The sequence below is a fragment of the Lonchura striata genome, chromosome 5, assembly GCF_046129695.1.
Source record: "Lonchura striata isolate bLonStr1 chromosome 5, bLonStr1.mat, whole genome shotgun sequence".
NCBI lineage: Eukaryota > Metazoa > Chordata > Aves > Passeriformes > Estrildidae > Lonchura > Lonchura striata.
The window spans coordinates 19290207-19304486 of record NC_134607.1 but is presented as its reverse complement, the minus strand read 5'-3'; the positions used below and the strand labels follow the sequence as shown (position 1 = coordinate 19304486).

The 14280-nt window shown below is 34.4% G+C and overlaps 2 protein-coding genes across 3 annotated transcripts in view; one reads left to right on the top strand and one right to left on the bottom strand.

The window, feature by feature from the left end:
* Positions 1 to 3702: 3702 nt before the first annotated feature.
* On the top strand, positions 3703 to 5229 carry PMCH (pro-melanin concentrating hormone). The gene is made up of 3 exons (XM_021536722.3): positions 3703 to 3948; positions 4454 to 4655; positions 4875 to 5229. The coding sequence occupies exons 1-3, from the start codon at positions 3703 to 3705 to the stop codon at positions 4922 to 4924; spliced, it is 498 nt and encodes a 165-aa protein (XP_021392397.2). The 3' UTR covers positions 4925 to 5229.
* The window catches only part of PARPBP (PARP1 binding protein), a 37022-nt gene continuing 27965 nt past the window's right edge, over positions 5224 to 14280 (bottom strand). The window contains exons 9-10 of one of the 2 annotated variants that reach the window (XM_021536737.3): positions 6242 to 6383; positions 5224 to 5615 (exon numbers count right to left, since the gene is read on the bottom strand). In XM_021536737.3, the coding sequence (XP_021392412.2) occupies positions 5281 to 5615; positions 6242 to 6383 (477 nt within the window). In that variant the 3' untranslated portion in view covers positions 5224 to 5280. The remainder of the gene's footprint in view (positions 5616 to 6241; positions 6384 to 14280) is intronic. The other variant, XM_077783120.1, reaches the window with a different exon arrangement.

Genomic DNA, 14280 nt, shown 5'->3' with positions numbered 1-14280 from the left:
CTCTTTCCACTTCATTTATTAATTTGGCATCCTTAATAGACTTACATATAGACTACTTTGCAAAAGGTCTTTCAGAAGAAGAAACTTAGTTGTTGGGAGGGGGGGATAAATTTCAGGGGGGTTAATTTGTTTCTAAATAGTGAATTGCTTAATTCTAAACATAGTGTATTAGCAAGTCTTTCCTACAAGAACAGACCATTTTATATAGTAGAAATAATTCTAAAAAGGGACAGACGCAGTGATCAATATGCTTATCACTAACTTTGCTAGAAGAAACTATGCATAAATTGTTCTCTTCTACTGCTGCAGAGTTCCTTAAGAAATATTCACATTTTTATGTACTTGCTTCAAATGAAATTATGAAATGCCTTTCAAAACAAACAGCAGAAAATACTTTTAATATCTTCGCAACTGTGAAATTAATTTGTAACACAAATGTAACATTTCATTCTATAAATACACAGACTATAACTCCGCAGAGGACTATAACCTCAGATAACCTGGATCTTGGGCAGGAATTTGGTAAAAATCATTTAGTTTGTGGCGTTTCACCACCACCCTTTTCTTGTACATTCTCCTGACACATTTAAAAAGATGACTTTTAGGTTCTCCAAACATTTAGAGCTGTGCTCCTGCACAAGTCCAGAGCTGATCTCTTATATGCAGCATTGTGCCTATTTCAATATAATATTTCAATGCTAAATCAATTTACTGATTCCAGGTAACTACTAATTCAGCAGGAGGAACAACAAAACAGTGCTAGGCAAGAGTCTTAATTTCCTACAGTCAACAATGAAGTCTAATAATTAGCTCTTATCTGCCCTGTGAACTGCTGATACACTCTTTCCATTTTTAGCACAGAGAATCTCCACTTTAACACCTGCTTGTTAGGTTTGGTTGGAAGGGCTTGGAACTAAAACACTGAGGTATTTAGGCAGAACAATACACAAAAAGGGATTAGTATTTCCACAAATCAGACTAAAATACAGCTGTTTGTATAATATGTACAAGATCCAAACTAAAAATAAAACAAACAAAACAAAACCCAACCATCTTTAAAATCAGAAGTAGTAAGCCACTGGCCAAATTAACATTGACCAATTGGTTTTGCACTATTTTAAGATTGACTAAAATGATTTATTAAGGTTGCTTAAATAGCTTCTCTGACATGGTGAAGTTTTTTTCAATTCTGATAATAGCAAATAATTGACTTTATACAATACATACCCTGCTTCATTTAGTCTTCAGTCAATACTAGGAATTAAGTTCAAGCACATGTACACAGTAATTATAGTAGTTACAAGACAAAATGAAACTATTACAATTGTTATGCAACCCATTCCTGGAAGAATTCAAACAAGTACAGAGAAAGTCCAGGCATGTTATCACCTAGGTTTTGTTTACTTACATATACCACATGAGATTTCTGATGTTAAGTGTTCATATTTTGTTGTGACTAGATGCAATGTGGAAGCAAGAAGAATTTCTTGAATTGTTATTGTTCTGAAAGAATTACTGGGTTAATAATACTAGTTATAAATTTTTAAAAAGTCCAAATAAAACATAGAAGCTGATGTATTAAAACATTTTACATTTTTACTGACATTGAAAGATGCAGGAGGAAGAAATAAAAGCATAGACATTAGTGTGCTAGGATTCCCCAAGGCATTATGAAGAGGTGTACACAACACACATAGCATATCTGCAGGTGTACAAATGTTTTCTGTCTGTTCAGAGCAGTTGGTAAGTCATTGAATTTACAGACGTGCTCTGCATTTCTTGGCAGCCCAGTTAGAAGTTTATACTCATTATCACTAGAATCACCTTGGAGCTTCCTTAAATTAACAACTACTTCAAGAAGCAGTAGAAGGTCCTGGGGCAAGTACCATAAATTTGCCCTGACTTCACATTCATTCACAGACAGCTTGTGTCTCATAGTAGAAAACCAGCCAGATGCTGTAGATGGACTTTCTGAATGATCCAGGTCAGTTGTACTCACTGGAGCTGTGCTTTGTATTACACGACAGAAGCATTTGAAAGTGAGCCCCATGTGAGATGCTGCACACCTGTGGGTGCCAGAGCTTCAGAGGAGAAGCTCCTGTCACCTCCACAATTACTGGGTTGATAGCTTGTTTTCCAACTCTTAATGATAGACCAACATATGAAAAAGAACAGCTTGCTGCCAACACACCTCCAAAGCACTCCTCTTGTTCTGTCAAGGCTGAGCTAAATGAAAAGTACCTGCAAGAGAGCATACATGGCTTTTGCTTTATTAATTGAGCAAAACTGTAGAAATATTTAATGTGAGGCAAAAATTAGCAAACAGATTGAATAAGTATTAAACAATGTACAATTAACTCTCAAATTTGTCTCCTCTGTGGCCAGGTACTTAAAGTCAAAGGGAAAAAAAAAAAAAAAACAACACTTCAATTTCGCAAAGGCAAGTACAGGCTCTAGAGCAAGGAAATGAAAACAATGAAAAGCAACAATTCTGTTTGAGAGAGATGCTTTGCCCAAAAAGGATTAAATGCACTTTTTTCATTTGGAGAAAAGATGGTACACCAAAAATCTTAGTCAAAAAAACTGCTCAGTCCAGCATGGTATTTTCCCATGAAATACCTTACCAAGAAGTTACTTTGGCAATGCAGGTGCTTTTCCAGGAAGTTTAGCAGGGAACAGTGGCCAATTTCCTAGTGCTTTGCCTTGAATAGCAGCATGGTTCCCAGCACTAAGCTAAAGAATAAAACCTGAAGTACTAGCTAAGAGACACACAGTCAACAGTCAACGAATGTGTGGTTTCTAGCACTGACATTAAGAGATTAGCTCAATTTCAGCTGGCCCTATTCACTTCCCAGATAAAGCAGAAAACCCCAAACCAAACAAAAACAGCCAGCAACAACAACAAAAAAAAACCACAGCCCCAAACTGTAACAAGACAACAGTATGCAGAAATTTCTACATTTCCTTCCACAGGGCAGTAGATACATTTCAAAGGCATTTTAAATGAAAATCTGGAGTTTTCTTTCTACATTCTTAGCAAGCATATTTGACTATGTTATATTTGTAGCAGAGAAAGGTCCACTTTCAGTAAGAAAATACAAACATAGTTAATTACGTACTAATAAATATTTCTAGCCATTAGCTCTGTATAATGTAACCTGACATCGACATCAAAATACACATTATTTTAGATTTAACACAGTAGTAGTCTAAGCTATCATCAAATTTCCAGAATTTCAGCTCTTTAGTGAATCCAGTTTTGATCAAAACTATGATGCATCACAGCTTTTCAACAATCCTGCTTACTTATATAGATTAATTCCTCTTCTTAAATTGCCTTAACCAGAGGTAAGGCTTTATAAACAGCACAAATGGACATCAATTTTTCTGTAAACTTTGTTGTACTGATCCACCAAAAGGAACTAATCTGCTCTAAAAACACACAAAGAAACAAATTAGGTATGACAAAGAAATATTTTACTTCTAAACAGGTGGGATTAGAAGGATTATGGAAAAGGTTACTCCTTAAAATGAGTCATTTGAAAAGCATGAACTCGTCAGCCACTGAAGTAGTTTCCATTCAGCCTGTAAAATATATAAAGTGTGCCATTCCAGAAATGGAAAACAATTTTTTACCACTGGAAAAGCTTTCTTAGAATTTAAGAAGTGCCAAACCTCTATACAAGAGTTAAATAACTAAAAATGTGCATCTCATCATATATCCTAATTCTCTCCTTTCTCTCTCTTTTTTCTCAAGGTTTTCTACTCTCAAAGTCTCTTCAAGAGGTAGAAGATGAAGATTTGTTGCTAACTGCATTAAATCTAGGAAAAATTCTACAAGATGGAGACAAAAGTATGAGTAGGGGAGCTATACCTTTGCTGAAGCATTACAAGACTGAAGACAGCAGTGTTTTCAGTGATAAGAATGCTGGAAACATGAAGGTTTTGGTGAGTTCAGTTTTAAATTTTGGCTTAATTGTAAAATTGAAATTAATTTATACTCCTTTAGAAAACAAGTACAACAATTTAAAGCATTAACCAGGAAAATATATAAAAATATCAGTTTAATATAACATAGTCAAGAAAAAAAAAATTCAACTCTATATAGCTAATGCCAAGATTCTAAATGTGTAACTTGGAGAGTTTAATTAAATCTGATTTTCACAAATAGTAGCCAAAACTTGAAGGATGAGAGTGGGGGGAAGGGATAAGAAGAAACTTATATTTATATTTGATGATGTCCCTGTATGCAGCAACAGGTTTTTAACATTGCCAAACACAAGACTCATTATTTAATTATGTCAATTAAACCATTTTGGCCAAAGATGTAATACAGGTCATTACTATTAATGTATGATTTTGAAACATAAAAAGCAACTTCACTGTTGAAGTATAAAGAACAAAATGTGATACAACTGGCTTTAAATAAACTTCTTGTCTGCCCTCAAAACAGGACAGAGGTTCCAGACATGATTTCTTCAATCATGTTCAGCCAACCAACTTAGGTAGAAAGCAACTACCTTATCCTGCACTGAAGGGAGCCATGGCTTTTCCACCTGACACTGAATTTCAAAATATTGAGTCAATAGAGGAAAGAGAGACTACAGATGAAGAAAATTCAGCTAAATTCCCTATAGGAAGAAGAGATTTTGACAGTAAATATGTTTTATTTTTCCATGAAAAATTATTTCATTCTGGTAAAGTACACTGCAATATCAATATAGCAATTTGGTAAAGGTTCATTTAGAGACTTCCATGACTGTTATGATTTAGGGTATGGGGGAGGGAGCATTTCTTAAATTAATATTTCCAGAAGCCATAAGAAATCTGATTCTTTGATGATTTAAACTTTCAAGCTCCTTTTTTTCCTGTAGTCCTCAGGTGTATGCTGGGAAGAGTCTATCGACCTTGTTGGCAAGTGTGAAAACCACTCACATCCACCACCTTCTCTGAAGATTAAACATTTTATTCTGAATTTAATGTCATTTGAAGTTACTAAGTGTTAGTGCAACTGTACATACATATCCAAAAATAGTTTCCCATTGCATTGTAGAGAGATACATAATTTATTAACCAAAATAACAGTGTAATTATTAACAATGTACTGTTATTCAAAAATAAAATACTTCAGCATAATCCAGACTTGTAAGTAGTTGTCTACATAATATACAAGCTACTTTCAATTATTTATGTATGGAAAGAAGTAATTCATAAGTTTTTTTTTTTTTTTTTTTTGCAAAATTTTACAACTGTCAATATATCATGCATGTGAAAACAAACTTAGAGTTGAAAAAAGCGAGTTAATTTTGACTGACCAGCAATCAACTTATTCTTACTTGCAGTTTTGGTCTGTTTTCTTTTCCCACCAATTTTGCTGTCCAATTCCTTCTTAGAGCTGTTTGAAGTCTTAAGTCTTTTAGTATTTTTTTGCAAAGATGGTTCACTTTCCTTGTCACAGATTATTTTGTCATTATTCAAATCCATCTGTTCATTCTCAGAGTTCTTGTTCCTTGGCTGACAACTCAGCTTTCCCATTTCTGTATAGCTTCTAGTCTGGTGAACACTTTCAGAAATAGTTCCAAGCCCTGGTACATCAAGATATGAATTTGGACCTTCTGTCATGTAAGAATATCAAAAACATATGTGAGGAAATAAAAAGTTACCTGGGAACATACATCCTTTTTCTATAAGGACTGCCATGTTATTTTTTTTAATCAAAAATAATGTATTACCAATAAAACAAAGCTACGCTGGTCATTGCTATTAAATTTGCTATGTGTTCATAAGTGCATTGCCAATTTAAAATTACATTGCTCAAAAACATGTAAGAACTAATTTAGGGAAGTGGATTTATAACTTTAAGATATTGAAAGAGAGGGTTAAAGGGCATAGAAATTTTATATATTATATATAGTTTGTAGTGCAGTAAAACAAATTTTCCCCCTTTTTAATGGCAAAAATATAAATTGCACTTGGCTTACTTTTGTAGAATAAGAACAAATATGTCATATATGCAACATATATCACTGAAGACAGCATCAGCACACTTTTCAAACATATTTTCAAAGCATTGGCATTACAATTTTATTGCAAAAAGATTTAACAGGCATATGAGACACTGAGAACAATGAGATATTTTTGTTCCTTTCCTTGAAAACATTTGAGTTATACTAAAGGCTTTTTGGATAGCATTTAAAGTATTACCCATCACATTTATTTATTCAATCCTACCATAGCTTACCTGTGGGCTTTCCAGCTTTTAAATGTTGCTTTGGTGCAGGATGTTTGCAGGTTGGAATTGCATGGGAATGCTGACCATTCTTTTCACTCAAATCATTTTTATACGTACAGGCAAACTGGGATTTAATTGAAGATTGCTTCATCTGCAAACACCAATCTGCTATTAGCTTCTATTATTTACAAATTGAAAGACAACACCAGCAAGACTTGCATCATAATGAGCTTTCCAATTATTTTTATGTAAAATACCAGAAAATTCTCAAATTAGAAAGAAAATTAGATAATCATTTACAAATCATAAGGGCTTTCAAGAATAATCATTTACTATTCTATTCAAAGTACTAAAATAATTAAAAAATATTGCTTTCAGCTCTTTCAGAAAGGTTCACTTTATATCCTAGGGCTTCAAATTAAAGTTTCCTGTCTTAAGTTACCCCTGTCTTCTGATAGACTCCACTGTTTTGAGTGGGTGTCACAGCTACAACAGTCAATTTTCATACTTCTGCAGCTCAATTTATGTTTTTATATGGAAGGGGAATATCAATATTTCAGATTTTACATTTATTCACAAAACAAAGCCATTTCACCACTGAATGTCAGTGTCTGACTCCTCACTTGCCAAAACATACCCATTTAGTTCAAGTCACAGGTAACATTTCCTCAGCTTATTCTTAAGTTACAGCTTCACATTAGCTGAGAATTTGGGTCAAGTGTACTTTCTGTACAATTAAGTGTGGATAATATAGGTACTGCAAGATAATTTCTGCCCTCACTTCCATTTGAAAGTGCACTGGATTATACCAATTACATTGAAAGATGTAGCAGATAACTACAATACAACTGGATTTTTAGATTATAATTCTATCCTAACTGCACAGGTGAATTTAAATCAATTTGAGCTGAACAGGTGCTTCAGTAAAATCATCAGAGAAAAGAACACATAATAAGCACTGTTATAAAATAAATATTAGTACATAAATATATAGCAGGAGTGATTTGTCAAATAAGAGGTTTACACACTTCTCTGATTACAAGGTTTGCATTATGCAAGTCTACTTTTCTTCTTAGCACAAGCAAGACTAAACCTTGTAGATCAGATTTGAGTCTTAGAGGTATAATTTTTTTCTAACTCAAATTCTCAGATTTAGACAGAAGGAAAGAATAATGTTCCCAGAAACCTCTTTTCACAGAGGACTTCATCCACAAAATTCAGTCACATTGATGCCACTTTGATCAGATCCTGCTTTCCTACATATAGGGTAACAGACTCAAGCTTATCACTAAGATGCAACCTAGATATCTCTTCATGGCACTGCTGTTGGCCAAGTGAATACACTGAGAATTTGGCAAAAAATACCTCACTCATTTACAGAAAGACAGTTGTTCTTTCTGGATCAATATGCCTGGACATATATAGCTTTACTTTAATCTTCAGTATTTCCTTCAAGAGCCAAAAAGACCAAGTTTTCCCCATTGTCTATCACTCCAAAACTGCAATATATCTGGGCCAGATAACAGACTGGAAAGGAAAGGAGATTTAACAGGGCAAACTAACAAACTTGACTATCAAAAACTCAAATCTCTTTCTAGTGTTAATTTACTTTGTACTTTAAAATATTCACCAAGGTTTGTATGCTTCAAGGTTACGCCTCAGCTCACTGACTCTAAGTAGAATTAGAAAATATGCTGAGTTGGAAGGGACCCACAAGGACCATCAAGTCCAACTCCTGGCCCTGCACAGGACACCCCAAGAATGACACCATGTGCCAGAGAGCATTGTCCAAACATTTCTTTAATTCTGTCAGGCTTGGTAGTGCGACCATTACCCTGAGGATCTGTTCCAGTGCCCAATCAACATTCAGGTGAACATCTTTTTCCTGATATCAAACCTAAACCCCTCAAAAAGCTTCATGCCATTCCTTTGTGTCCTATTCCTGGCCACTTCAGAGAAGAGAGCAGAGTCTGCACCTCCTCTTCCCCTTGTGAGGAAGCTGTAGACAGTATATGCCACTGTATTCTTTTCAGAAAGTGTTTTGAAGGCTAGAACAGCTGTCTAGCTTAAATTTAGTGAAAAACATATTGTACAATTACAATATTAAGATGATATTTTCCAGTATTTGATATGTTTTTGAGAAACATAATCTTAATCCTTTACAAATTCCTCAATTCTCAATTATTGTTCAGTGAATGACACACATCAAAAATTCTGCAATAACTTGAATGGCTTTCTATCACATTCATATTGCAAGAGGCAAAGAAGTCAATTTTTCAAAGCTGATTAATCTAAAATAAATACAGCATGAAGAACATAAAATTTGAGCCAGAAAGCCTGACAGTTACCATTCTATAACCAACAATAAATGCAGGGGTTATTTATAAACAGTGTTTCTTTTTACCACTCCAATTTGACACTTCACTAATTCAGTTTGTAGGGATAGAATATGTGGAGTCAACAGACAGAAGTCAAGCTCAAATACTGAAAAAGTCACAACATGAACCCATCTGTGTTTCAACTTCACTAAAGATTGAAATATGCCTATTGCATTACATATCAGTGAGGTATTTGCAAACAGGTCACAAAGCTCTACCAAATCAGACTGTGGATGCTAGAACTAATCTAGAGGATGTATATATGGTGTAAGACAACTTGTTGAAGCAGTCAAACTTTTCAACTAGTCTACCAACATATATTCACTACAGTTCTGTACAGAATTGTATTACATTGGTGGAATACAATAAGCACATTTAACAGCTTGAAGGCAGCACAAGGGAGCACAAGTCTAGCACTGAATTAGAAAGTAGAGCTTCACTGAAATGTTTTTAAGAAGAAACATGAACCTAAAATTTACTTGAAGCACACAATGAAGCCTGTTAACAGCTTGAAAAAGCTCTTAGAAAAAAGCCCTTAGAGTTTTTTTACATTAAATTGCCTAAAATTCACTGCTTTAAGAGCACCATTCCAATGACCAAGAGCTCTGGGAGAGAAAAAGTGTTTGGAGATCAGTTTGCTAATTGAGTAGCTGTACACAAATGGCACACAATGAACTCAGCTTTACTATTCCTTCTCTTCACAAGCAAGTTGGATGTTGCTCTTACCCCCACACAAAGAAAGGTTCTGCTGCATTTCAGAAAAAAATGTTCATTGTTACCACTCTTCAGCTGGGAGAAAGTAGGATAGAATTTACAACTCTTTCAGCACAGGTAGGTGAATTAGAAGTTCTAATAAGCAGATAAAGCAGTACATTCTCCCACCTTGACATCTGTATCTAGAGAAAGGTTTCAGTTGTTCAAGATGCCCATATAAAACAGTCACTTTTATGTGGAATATTAATGGTGCATGCTCTATTTATTTCTAAAAGTTAGATTATAATCTGTTCCAGATCTCCTTCCAGCATCTGCATACAGTACTGCCAATATTTAGTCACTAAGAATGTTGAGATTTGGTTTTTATGCACTGGAATGGCATAATAGAATTTGAAAACCTACATCAGTAACAACAAACACATGTTTTTATTTTCTAGCCAAACAATTAGAGTACTAGTTGAAAGAGAAAAAGAGAAAGAAAATTTATTTTCTCCATCCTTACCCTTGTCCTTTGAGAAAAAAAATATTCAAGGTAAGTTGAAAGAGGAAGTTGGAAAAGGGACAGGAGTACAAAGGGACGAGTAACAAAATAGTAACATGCCAAACCAAGGCATGTTATTAAAAAAATATCCTGAATATCTCAGGTATTAACAGCTTTTATTGTACTTAAACAATAATTATTTTTTTTTAGCATGATATTGTACCAGCCTTTGCTATCCCAAAATAACCTGCTACTGTTTTGAGAACATAAACCCCAAATCACCTCATTATTGGCTTTCAAACCAAACTCACAGCTATGGATACTAAAAGTAGTTTACAGGTCATGTAGAAATAAAAATGGAATTTTCTACACAAATGTGGTTTATCAACTGACACCAAGTCTTTCCTCAGATTTTGTGCTGAACATATAACCTTCTCTCCTCTACTAAACTACTAATCAACTTTGGTGCTCTCCATAATTATACTGCACTTAGGAAATAACTATTTCTTGCAACAATAGATGAAACCACTACCTGAAGAGGATTGTTTTCTCTATTACTATGGCTCTTCTGTTCACAGTTACAGCGGGCATACAAGAAAACTCTTGATAACTTCCTGTTGATAGTTTTCCAAGTCACAGTTTATTTGTACTGGAATCACAAATAGGCAAAACAATTCTCTCAAGTAACAGCATTTAGAGAACTAAGCTATGAAAAATAACAGCAGTGCATGAAGCTAGATATTAAGTCATTTTATAGAGACATGAAAAAGTCACATGAGAAAGGCAGACCAGGATTTTTGCTTTGTGGAGCTTTTTTCTTGGAAGGATTTCTATACAAAGTAAAATTACAATGAACTTCAAGCATGCCAAGATTTGTTAGAGTCCTTAAGCCACAAATTCTTCTTAAAACTAGATCTGCAGCTATGTTCCCAGCTGGAGGGAAATAGTGCCTCATATAGGAAAGGTTGTCTCCGGATACATTAAGAAAAAAACCACACCAAACTACTGAAAGTCCTTGCAGCTGTTTCAGGGTAAGTCTGCTAACAATGCAGCAGGATTTCTAAAACAATATATCAGAAGGCCAAAACAATCTTAACTTTACAAAAAAAAAGATCTCTTACACTCTGATATATTGCATGCTTACAGCCTAATAAATTTGATTCTTCAATTCTCAGTTCTGAAGTTCTCAGTTCCATTCAGTCACATTAGTTCAGGAACAGGATTTCACCTACAACTTGAAAATCTCAATACTTTGCAGTGCAGAACAAAGATGAAAATCTTATTATGCAACACTTTTGTCCTAAGTTGCTCCTCAGCCTAAACAAAGCAGGTTACTGTAACAGCCTGTTCATTCCCCTCTCACACCACTAAGCAGAGCTTTAATAACCCATTGACATCTACAAAACAACTAGTCAACAAAAGGGCTTCTATTCATTTCACACAAATAGAAATATGTCTCAAAAAAGCAGATATAAGGATGGATGAACCCTTATCAGATGAAACAACTGATGAAACAACTCTCTCCTGTCCACTTAACCTTCTTCAATAAAGTAGACAAGAGACATAAGGACAGCTGACAAGAGACATAATTCAATACATGTTCCACAGACCTTTCTGAATTAAAGACTCCTACAAAATACCACTCACCAGAAGACATTTCACTTAAACAATAGATAAACTAGAAACCCAAAGGAAAGGGTTCTTCCCAAAGGAAAAACCAAGTTTCATATTCTTGTTCTTACCTACTTCTGCTAGAGGAAATGAATCAATGCAACATGCTAGTTCCCCAGACTTCTTTCTCACCAAGCAATAAGAGCAACAACTTTGCTTTCCAACAAATGCCAATATAGTTAGGTGATATTTCTGTGTTACTTCCAGTATTTAATGAGGGTTGAAAGAGAAAAAATATTTCCTTGTCATTCACCACTGCCAGAAATTTGTATTGGCACAATGGAAATATCCACAAGATTTATTTTATTTCTGAACACCAATTCCAGTTCACAGCTACATGTTTATTTTATCCACTGTCCTTCTTTTTAGATACTAAAACACATACTGATGACATGCCCTACGTCTAAATGTTATCAATCTGCACTCCTCCGTGTAATTCCACAGAAGTTGAGAAATCAGTTCCGCTTAAGGAAAGAGGGCACAACAACATTTTATCTCTTGCTTATTTTTTTTAATTTTATTTTTAGTTAAGGTGTCTCTCTTTTTTCTTTCTAAATTTTACTAAATGTCTTCATTTAGAAATAGAGACTTAGCATACAACCAAACTAAGCACTACTACTATGTTTTTCTTCCCTTCTCAAATACCATGGAAAAGGCAACTTTTATGGGATAAATCCTAATGAGATATCCTTAACTTATACTGTAGATTAACCACCTAACACCTGTCAGAGGCAGCATGGTAAAGAGGTATTTAGGGTAGTCTTTTGGAACTAACATTACCATCACACATATGGCTAAAGAAACTTCTCTGAAGGAGCACAGATATTGAGAAGAAACATAATATTGCTACTCCCTTATTCAAAAAACAAAATATCTGGTATCTCCTGAATCAATTGCTAACATGAGTGCACTATGCATAACAAAAGTTGTAACTAAAGTTTACAAGCAACCTGTACACATTTCAAGATGTTTGCATGGAATAATAATGGAGGTTGACACTCAGTGTAAGAAGGTGGTAAATATTACCACACCACTTGACATCTATAGCTATGGACAAGGAATTCTTTGTGCTACGTGCTGTACAGTAAGGACAGAAAAAAATTTATTTCTACCAAGAGACATTACAATCCTAGACAAGAAATATATGGATTCACAGCGAAAGGAACTGAAATTAGTCACTGTAATGGGCATTCATCTCAACAAAAAGCACTACTAAGATTTGAGAAGAGGTTGATTTACAGGTTTGAAAGGAGTATAACGAGTTCTGCAGATATCTATAGGAAATCCCTTCAGCCATAAGAAACAGTGTAAAAGCTAAAAGGGTTCAGGTGAAAATTGACAAATGAACAACAAAGACTGGTACTGCAGGCTGAATATAAGCAAGGGCAGAGCAAAGCAGCAAATCAAATAATCAATGGATTCAGACAGGCTAAAACAAGTAGTTTATATATACCACAATTTAAAGGAACAGACTGATACAAACACTAGGATGGCATCTAGTGTCCAATCACTTTGATAACAATCAGAACAGTAATCTCAGTAAAGGAATATAGGCTAAAGTTGCAACTATCAAGTCCAAGAAAAACATACAGCAGCACATCAAAAACTAAAAGTGAACGCCTAGTAAATTACACTTGAGTAGACAGAGATAAAGAAAAATATTCCAGAAATGCCATGTAGTGAAAATATAACATGTACAATGCCTCCTTCAGTGTTATAGTAATACATCAGAAAAGACAGACCTGCCACCTCAAGATCAAGAGCTGGGTATCCACAGGATAGTGCAGAATTAATAGAAGGTGCCAGTTTTGACAAAAGGGACACTTAGGTCACTCTAATCTGTGAACTCTTGATAGATGAAGTTTTGCTTGTAGATGTATGCAGCCAGAAAGAAGGTACAGAAAGAGAAAAGAAGAAAAAGATAGACTTAAAATATGGAGAAGTAGAAACATGCAAAAGAAACTGTAGAAATTTTTAGAGACGTAGAGAGAAAAAAAACCTGAAAATAAAATGAAAGATCAACATTTTAAGAAAAAAGTAGGATTTTATGTAAGAGGGCAGAAATCAAAAATGAATGACAAAATTGAGTCTTAGTTATAAAAGTCATTACTTGTTTGGCAACAATCATTTTACTTGACTCATATTTTTGCTTGTTTCTGTCAAAAACATGTCAAACTAGCAAATGTCTCAATTGTGGCAGGTAACTACTTTTAGATAATTTTTGCACTTTGATCCTGAACACAACCATTCATGCATCCAATTATAAAAGTTTCATTAAGAGAATGATATATTTAAACATTTTACGTAGACATTATGACACATTTTTGCTATTTGATGAGTAAAGCCGCAATTTAAATATGATGTTTACATAAAATGAAGATCCTATATCAATTTTTCATAATTTGCCTATGAGTTTTAAACTAAATTTCACCCTAATTAGTGCATGTATCCAAAATGCTCGTCATTGACCCAATCCACATAAAAGGACTCAGAATGAAGTTGGAGCATATTTAAAATTCATGCTGAAAATAATAACAGTGCTTTTCATTTTGATGTCTTTCTACTTCTTAGACATGCACTATGTGTTCAAGTTTATCTAATGTCCAGTGAAAACTATTCTCCATCATGCTGTTCTAGAACCAGTTCTGATGGCTTAGAACACCTCTTCCTATCACATTAATTAGATTTGTGTTTTTACATATTGTCAGGACTAAAGCTGTAAAAAATATTATGCCACTACTTTTATTTAGCTTTCTGTTTAAATACTGCAGAAGGCAAGCTCTGCCTCCACCAATGTTCAAGTT